This window comes from Garra rufa, chromosome 16 (assembly GCF_049309525.1).
Source record: "Garra rufa chromosome 16, GarRuf1.0, whole genome shotgun sequence".
Classification (NCBI taxonomy): domain Eukaryota; kingdom Metazoa; phylum Chordata; class Actinopteri; order Cypriniformes; family Cyprinidae; genus Garra; species Garra rufa.
Genome location: NC_133376.1, coordinates 35,654,720 through 35,664,291, shown reverse-complemented (window position 1 = coordinate 35,664,291; position 9,572 = coordinate 35,654,720). Strand labels below are relative to the sequence as shown.

General features: G+C 31.9%; 1 protein-coding gene across 1 annotated transcript; it reads right to left on the bottom strand.

Annotated features, from left to right (window-relative positions):
* Positions 1 to 1,208: 1,208 nt before the first annotated feature.
* insb (preproinsulin b) lies at positions 1,209 to 1,696 on the bottom strand. The gene is made up of 2 exons (XM_073821089.1): positions 1,493 to 1,696; positions 1,209 to 1,405 (listed from the first exon to the last, which is right to left on the bottom strand). Exons 1-2 carry the CDS (start codon positions 1,671 to 1,673, stop codon positions 1,260 to 1,262), a joined length of 327 nt encoding a protein of 108 aa, XP_073677190.1. The 5' UTR covers positions 1,674 to 1,696; the 3' UTR covers positions 1,209 to 1,259.
* Positions 1,697 to 9,572: the final 7,876 nt, after the last annotated feature.

The following is a 9,572-nucleotide window of genomic DNA, read 5'->3' as shown; positions in this document are numbered from 1 at the left end:
GGGTTCAAATACACAAATGCTAGAAAACCAAAGAATTTGAGAATTTTTCTGAAGAACCGCTGGCAGTTTAACTGTTCATGTACTAATATCTTATTTACATTTATTTAGCAGATGCTTTTATCCAAAGTGACTTACAATTGTGAAATAAAACAAGGATTCATCCTAAAGAGGCAGATTAACAGAAGTGCTCATATCATATATCAGGTATTGTTTAGATTAGTACAAGCTAGAAGACCAGTGTTTTTTTTTTAAATTGAGCCAAATAATGTTCACAAAAATGGTCAAATCTTATTCAGGTCAGTACTAAATAAACAATAACATGCATTTTGTATGAACCCTCTTATTTTGCTTATATATATATATATATAACCTGATACAATTTCCTCAAATCACCCTGGCGCCCCATTTTAACCCAAGGTTTGAAAACCACTGATCTACACCATCCCAGCCAAGGAATAAGGATCTGATCTAACCAAATGATTGGTCATTTTCTGAAAAAAAAAAAAAAAAAAAAAAATACAATTTACAGTTTCTATACTTTTTTTTTTTTTTTTTTTTTTTTTTTGCACTAGCTCAATCTCACGCATTACATAACATGCATTGTGTGACGTAGGCGACTTTGTTTACAAAGTGAACATGCAAAGAAAGTCAAAACGTCCTTTGCAGAAAAAAGGTAAAACAATATGTTAGGCCCTATCTTTTAGAAGTGGAGAACACAGACGAAGAACTAACTCCCTGTGTGTTACTTTTTCAAATGCATAAAGATGTGCATTGTAAGTGCAAGATGAGCATTTGTGGTTACAAAGTGTATTTTTTTTTTTTAGAAAATAACCGATCGTTTTGCTAGATAAGAAGACCCTTATTCCTCCGCTGGAATCATGTAGAGGCATTTGTAGCTGCATTAAACCTGCAATTTGGACCTTCAAACCATTGAATCCCATTGAAGTCCACTATATGGAGAAAAATCCCGGCATGTTTTCCACAAAAACTTAAATTTCTTTTCAACCAAAGAAAGAAAGACATCTTGGATAACATGGGGGTGAGTAAATATTTTTCTCATCAGTTTGTGAGCTGAAAATCATAAATGTTCCAGCAGAGGGTGCTACAACACAGAAAAACCTAAAACATGTTTGTCATTTAATACACTTTCAGAGAAACCTTTCTCATTCCACAAGCTCCCGTTCAAGCAAACAATCAAGCACATCACGTTGTTCTTGCATGATTGTTTATTAAAATCTTTCTATAGCATTTCTGCTTGTTCAGCTGCAGTAGTCCTCCAGGTGGTAAATGGTGCAGGGCCTGTGGCAGCAGCGTTCCACAATCCCTCTCTTCATCTTCATCATCACCTTCCGCTTCAATGGATCAGCCTCGTCTACCTCGTAATCTGCTAAATTTGAGAGCATGGCTGGAAGAAGTTGTAAATATTCCATTAAAACGATTTTATTCCACTATTTAGATGCAATATGTACTGTACATTACAGAAAGTCCTTACCCAGCAAAGTCTCCAGTTCCCTCCTGCTTCTGCTGGAGTAAAAGAAGCCTCTAGGCCCACACACAAGGTAAAGCGCATCCACCAGGTTGGAGCCGCACAGATGCTGCGATGGAGTAGACAGTGATCCAGGTAGGGAGGCCAGCAGCAGGATTATCGCCGCTGCCTGTAGCAACAGGACCATGATGGGCAGAAGCTGTGGACATGTACTGCCTGGAATGGAAATATAAATATTTATGAGTGCAAAGCACATTTTTGAAAGCCAGTGCAAGAGTTAAATTGACAAAAACACCTCAAGATTTGGTTTCCCACTTACCTTTCCTGCATGAGCACAGTCAATCCAGAGTGGGATGAATGGTGCTGCTTATATAGCTTCCCAATTGCCAGTCCTCGCTCTTGATGGCATCAGCGGAAAAACAAAAGTTCCCGTGTAATGACATGACTCCTTATGCATGTCATCTTGCTAAGAAGTATTAGGAACACACCAGATCACTATAAGGGGCTTTATTACGATCAGATTAAAATGTACAGGTCAGGAGAGTATTTCAGTTAGCGTTTGTCTTGCTGAATTGTTTATTGAACTATTGAGCAATTTAATGCAGGTCTTTGTGGGGAAATGAGAGCAGGAAGTTGTTCTCAGACGTGTGTTAGCAGCACTATGATGAAAGGATGGAGTCAGGGTCCAGAGGTGTGTAAAGCAGCACAAGGCCTGCGAAAAAAGAGACTCCTGGGGGGGAAAGTGCGAAGTTGCGGTTGAAGAGCGTCAACATCTTCACCTTTTAAGTTTCTTCAAACGTTAACACTGGTGACCGGTCTAATGGGACTCCCTGAGGTAATACAATGCTGGCTTTCAGGTCTCCCTTCATCTGTGTGTTATGAGGCCGTTATCGGGGGGCTGTGAATAGAGCTTTAATCAGACTTTTAATGAATTACCATATTAACACAAAGAAAGCAGGTCACCTTGAAAAAGGATATTTACATTTTTTTGTCTTACAGCAAATGAAAGCCTTTATTATATTATATTATAAGTAATAATATTATAAAGCAACTACAATAATGCTTAATAATATTTATTATTATTATTATTATTATTATGGTCAATATTATAAAATGTATTCTGCATATAAAAAGCAATGACTATTCAAAATAAAAGTAATTTTTAATAACAATATTTTTATAAAATATAATAAAAATTGTGTATTATAATACGTACTAGTAGTAGTAGTAATACTACTAATACTAGTAATAGTACTTTTACTAGTTCTAATACAAATAATACTTTTTACATAATGGACGAATATTCTGCAAATGACATCTATTATTACATCTAATTATTATTTATTGTTATTATTACATTTAATAATGTAATGTATACTGTAATAATATTATGTACTCAGTAGTAGTAGTAGTGGTAATACTAATATACTAATACTTTTATTTTTATTTGTAATGTAATGAACAATATTATCAAATATATGCCTAAAATAAAAATAGTATATTATAATATTATGTACTCAGAAGTAGAAGTAGTACTAATGCTAATATATATATTTTTTAATGTAATGGACAGTATTATCAAATATATGCTGAGAATAAAAGGCACAGACTGTTTCTTAAATATATTAATTAATAATACTACTACTAATAATAATAAGTATTATTATTATGTAATGGCCATTATTATAAAATATATTCTGCAAATAAAAAGCACTGACCGTTCAAAATAAACATAATTATTGTTGTTGTTGTTTTTAATAACAATAATATTATGAAATATAATAAAAAGTGTATATTATTATATTATGTACTAATTAGTAGTAGTAGTAATACTAGTACTATTACTAATATTAATACTACTAATACGTTTTTTTTTAATGTAATGGACAATATTATAAAATATATACTGAAAATAAAAGGCACAGACTGTTCCCAAAATAAATAATACTATTAATATTAATAACCATCGTTATAATTATTATTATTATTATTATTATTATTATTATTATTATTATGTTATGGCCAATATTATCAAATATATTCTGCAAATAAAAAGCACTGACAGTTCAAAATAAACATCATTGTTGTTGTTGTTTTTAATAACAATAATATTAGGAAATATAATAAACATTGTATATTATAATATTATGTACTAATTAGTAGTAGTAGTATTAGTAGTAATACTACTACTATTACAAATATTTATACTAATAATAATTTTCAAATACAATGCACAATATTATAAAATATATGCTGAAAATAAAAGGCACAGACTGTTCCCAAAATAAATAAAAATAATTATTATTATTGTTATTACTATTATTATTAAGAATCATATTATTATGTTATGGCCAATATTATCAAAATATATTCTGCAAATAAAAAGCACTGACTGTTCAAAACAAATGCTGTTGTTGTTTTTAATAACAATAATATTATAGCATATAATAAAAATATTATATTACAATATTATGTTCAAAGTAGTAGCAGTAGTAGTAATACTAGTACTAGTACTAATATTAATATTAATAATATTTTTTAAATGTAACGGACAAGATTATAACATATACGTTGAAAATAAAAGGCACAGACTGTTACCAAAATAAACTAATAAATAATAATAATAATTACATCTAATTATTAAATTTTTAATAACAATAATTTTATTAAAAAAATAATAAAATATTATATTATAATATTATGTACTAGTATTAATACTAATACTAATACTATTTTTATGTAATGGAAAGAATTATAAAATACATGCTGAAAATGAAAGGCACAGGCTGTTTTCAAAATAAATAATAACAATTACTATTATTATTATTATTATTAATAAAATATAATTACGTTATTGCTGACAACCAGTATAAAGGATGGAATGCATGAAATATATTTGAAATATTCTTTTTGCATGTAGCATGCCCCATCAGACCATCTGTGAACTGTTTTGAACTTAGCATTGAAAATATGTATATGCATAAATATATGTATAAATTGTGAGAAGCAGTAAATGCTTATATGATGGCCTGCATCCTGTCCCTGTCTCACAGAGGTAAAGATGAATGCGAGATCTAGCAGTCTGAATACGCTCTGACTAAATGTGGTGTCTATAGCAAGCGCAATTTATTTAAAGCCGTCTCGTGTCTTACGCACCGACAGGAGCAAAGCCCAAGTCCAATACTGTTTTATAGAAAGAACGTTCGGCCGTCCGGTCTGACTGCAGCTTGTTCTTCGTCTGGACACAATGACAGGGTCCCCTGGCGTCTGCGCTCCCTGTCCAAGCAGTGACAGTTCGTAATTCAGCACTAACCTCTGGCGTGACCTTACCCCTCGGCCTGCCATCCCACTCCCACTCTCAAACACGCAAGACTGGCGTTTGCACTTTCACTGTCCGCAGATTTACGCTGGAATACTAAATTCGGTGAGGTGAGAGATTCACAGTGAAGCAGCAAAATAGCCCATCAAACTGAGTGTTGTTCCTTGAGCGCGCACACACATACTGTCCTGATATCTGGATATGATGAATGTTGGCACAGAATGATGGAGCTGAGTGAGAGGATGAGTTGACAGTTGAGAAAATGGCTAAATGTCTCCGATATGACAAATCCCCACGGAATAAGACAACAAGCCCGGGGTACGTCTCTCTTTATCTCGTAGTAAAGAAAGAGGCATTTGTGAAGTGCTAGGTAATTGCCCTTTTAGTCCTCAGCTGCAAGGGAGAAAAATGGAATATGAACTGTTGGAATTGAGTTTTGTCTCATTTTCTTACTGCTGTGTCATCTTCAATGTGATCGATGCCGGCGTTAGCGGGCATATTTTCTCCCTGGAGATTGCTTTCAACATTCCTCCTTTCAGCTATTCAGCTATGATTCTTTTCTGCCATTAAGGAATATTTTCAGGAGCATTCCCTGCCAAACACACCCAGCAGTGGGCTTTATTCTGAGCATGATAACCTATTTGCAGTCTCTTCACCGCTGGCCCTCTATGAACCCTTAGCAGGAGATGTGTTTGCACTCTGAAAGTCTACGCGCCTCAGAATTGAGAAGTTTTGTCAGGCCTCTGCAGAATGAAGATGCGCTGGAGTCTGCGCGCTGAGATATGCGGTGTATCGATCAACCTGGGCTGGAAAGATGGGGTAATTTTCTTGGCTCACAGTTGCGGAGTGGGGCATAGAGGAGGATTTTGGTATTATCGCAGTGCAAATGGAGAGCAGAATCATGAGAGAGGGTTGTGTTGCGTTTGGCAATGCAGCGAAGCAGACTGTAAAATGACCGCATAGGTTAATCGTCTCCTCCGCATCCACCGTGCGGGTTAATCGATACACGTGGATCGGCCTCCAGGGGTCTGTCGTGCGCTACACTCGTGCTCTCAGAGATTAAACCTGTTTACAGCTGCCCTTTAACAGTTTAACAGGCCAGCAAGTTCGTACACATGCCAAAAAATCAAATAAATAAATAAAAAGAATAAAAAAAAGATAAAAAATAAATATATTTAATAATAAGTTAATCAATAAAAACATAAAAAAAGAACAAAAAAATAATAATTACGAGTCAAAAGTTTTTGAACAGTAAGATTTTTAATGTTTGTTTAAAGAAATCTCTTCTTTATCCAAAAATGCAGCAAAAGCAGTAATATTGTGAAATATTTTTACTATTTAAAATATTTTTTTATAATTTAAATTACATTATATTTTAAAATGTAATTTATTCCTGTTATCAAGGCTAAATTACTCCTTTAGTGTCACATGATCCTTCAGAAATCATCTGATTTGCTGTTTAACATTTATTATTAGTAGTACATTTGAGGATTTTTTGATTAATATAAAGATCCAAAAATCGGCATCATCTTTATATTTACATTTATATTAGTATTTATTCAAAATATAAATCATTTCTAACAATATAGGTCTTTGCTATCACTTTAATTCAATCAATTTAACACATTCTTGGTAAATAAAAGTAATAATTTCTTAAAAAAAAAAACATTTACTGACCCCAAATATATATATTGGGAAATAAATTATAGAAATTAATCATTTTATTTAGCAAGGATGCTTTAAATTGATCAAAAGTATTAATAAAGGCATTTATAATGTTACAAAATATTCAGATAAATGCTGTTCTTCTGAGTTTTCTATTCATCAAAGAAATCTGAAGAAAAAAAATGCTCAACAGTTTTTAACAATAGTAATGATAAATGTTTTTTAAGGAGCAAATCAGAATATTAAAATGATTTCTGAAGGATCATGTGACTGGAGTAATGATGCAAAAAATTCAGCATTAAATTACATAAATAAATTACAATTCAAAATATATTTAAAGAGATAACATTTATTTTAAACAGTAAAAATATTATATAATTTTACTGTTTTTGTTGTACTTTGAAATAAAAGGAGGCTTGGTGAGCAGAAGAGACTTCTTTAAAAACATTAAAAATCACTGTCCAAAACCTTTTGAATGGTATAGTATAATTAATTATTAATTAATTGTACAACATAAATAAAATAAATAAAAAATATCATTTTTTTTACTGTAGTTTATGGTCAATGATTGCTTTTGATAGAAACCAGAAATTATCCTGCCTTTGCCTCCTTATTCAGATTCGTTTAGTGTCTATTTCTGCAAATTAGACTACATCGTTATGCCGGTAAGTGGCCACAAATCACCGTCCTTATGATAAGGTATAGTTTTATTTACTCAACAGATTCGTCCAAAGAGTCAAATAAAAAAACAGCGAATCATTTAGCGAAGGGGGCGTATTCGTGAAGTGGATTCAACCAATTAAATGCTTCTTTGGTAGCCCGCGGTCGAATAGTATTTGCTCACGTTCTTCGGTTACTTTGAATTTATGAATTGGTGTTTTCAAACAAATAATTTAGTGAAAGTGAATCGTTCGTTTGCTTCAACTCCGAAATAACATATGTTACTAATATAGTAGTCTAATTAATTCCAGCATGTCTTTATATGACAGAAATAGTAATATTAGCATGTATATAAACTATTCCGAATTAAAGCGTATTGAAGCGAACGAACGATTCTTCGATTTAAAAGATTCAAACACAAAATGGACGCTACAAATGTGAGCTGTTTGAACACGCCCCGTTTGCATTCGGGACTTTTCGAGGTTTGCACCTGCCATTAGGTGAGTTGTCAGCAAGTGGTATAAATGTTTGGATTATAATTCAATATTTTAGAACCAGTTTAGTGAATTTAAAATGGTCAGTTAAATCTCATTTAAAGAGCTTAATCCTCAACCTTAAAACAAATCGTTTCGCTGCGTGTATTTTTGTAAACATGTAACTACATGTAAATGTGTTTAGCTTTCTCACGAAGTTAGCCAAATCTGACCAAAATTTCACTTTGAGGATTGATTTCGTCTGGCAAAATTGATTATTATCATTCAGAAATGCGTAATAGTTTTATTTAGATGTAGAATTTAATGTTGTGTTTATGTTGGCGTTTGTTTGGAGTAGGCCTAATTCATCCAAACTATAAATATTTCTGATTTATCGTTTTAGAACAATGTTTTATTTTTCCTTTTTAAAATATGTATATATTTTGAATTAGTTTTATTTTTATATTCTTTATAAAGTTTTGATAATGTCGTTACTGTTTTTTAAGTTCTTATTAGATTATTTTGGTTTTAAATATGTCCATATAATTTTATATTTTAATTTCAGTTGTCATTAAATTAGTAAATCTAGTTAAACTAAAGCAAATCAGAAATCGTACCCCTGTCAGTTAGCTGAAATAAAATTTAAGTTTGTCTTAATTTTATTATATATAATATAATATTATATATTATATTATATTATATTATATTATATTCCCTTTTGTTTTTAATATCAGTTAACCTTGTTAACCTTGATAACTAAAATAATCATGTTTTAGAATTAAAGTCAGGATTCATTCAGTGGAAGGGACAAGATAATAACTATGGTTTCAGTAAGACTTGTGGTTTTCTTCAGGCCCACAGTTGTGCAAATCAGGATGACCGAACATATAAAAAATGAAAAACATTCTGCTGTATCCTCTCGAGAACCTTCCTTCCCCGTTTTCTGCAGGTGTATCCTACTGTTTACTAGGGTCAGGTGTGCAGCAGTAGCCTGCTTTTGTGCTCACTACAAATAAAACATAAGGCTCTTGAATCCTGCTGGCACCCTGTTACCAGTCTCATTAGGAGGAAGAAGCTGTAGCTCGATTTATTTCTCAGTCATTAAAATAGATACGTGGAGCAATCGATTTGACCAGTGTAGAAACTGAGAGTCAATAATGCTAACCTGCCACTCCTATTTTACATTCACAGGCTACAGTGAAAGCATTGACATGAGTGCACAGAGCCAAGAAAGCACATGCCTGAAACATCACACCAGATTGTTCTGCATGGATCAGCCTGAGAAACTCAAAAGTAAGTGAGCTGCTTACATCATACATGCATACATGTTTTATACGGCCCTGTAGTTTTCTCCATGTAGCAAAGAAAGGTCTCTTACGCTCATCAAAGCTCCATTTGTTTGATAGAAATACAGGAAAAACAGTAAATACTATGAAATATTATTACAATTTAAAATACAGGTTTTCTGTTTGTAATGTACTTAAAAGTATTATTTATTCCTGTGATGCAAAGCTGAATTTCCAGCATCATACTCCACTCTTCAGTGTCATATGATCCTTTATAAATCTTATATGCTGATTTATTATCAATGTTGGAAACATTGCTGCTTAATATATTTTTGGAACCTGTGATTCTTTTTTTCAGTATTCTTTGAAGAATAAAAAGTAAAAAAGAAAAACAGCATTTATTCAAAATAGAAATCTTTTCTAACATTGTAAGTATTTACTGTAACTATGTATTAATTTAACACATACTTGCTGAATAAAATGATTAATTTCTTAAAAAAAGAGAAAGAAAAACATTTACTGACCCCTAAAGTTTTGAGTAGTAGTGTATGTAGTTGCAAAAGATTTATATTTTAAATAAATATTAATCAAGGAATCCTGAAAAAATATCACAGTTTCCAAAACATATAAAAAGCAGTTTTCAAAATTGATAATAAATCAGCATATTAAAATGATTTCTGAAG

What these genes read in the sequence shown, in the direction of transcription:
- insb (XM_073821089.1), bottom strand. Translation starts at nt 1,673, where the DNA reads ATGGTCCTGTTGCTACAGGCAGCGGCGATAATCCTGCTGCTGGCCTCC. An exon ending in GGAACTGGAGACTTTGCTGG is followed by an intron (nt 1,406 to 1,492) that starts GTAAGGACTTTC and finishes AACTTCTTCCAG; the next exon opens with CCATGCTCTCAAATTTAGCA.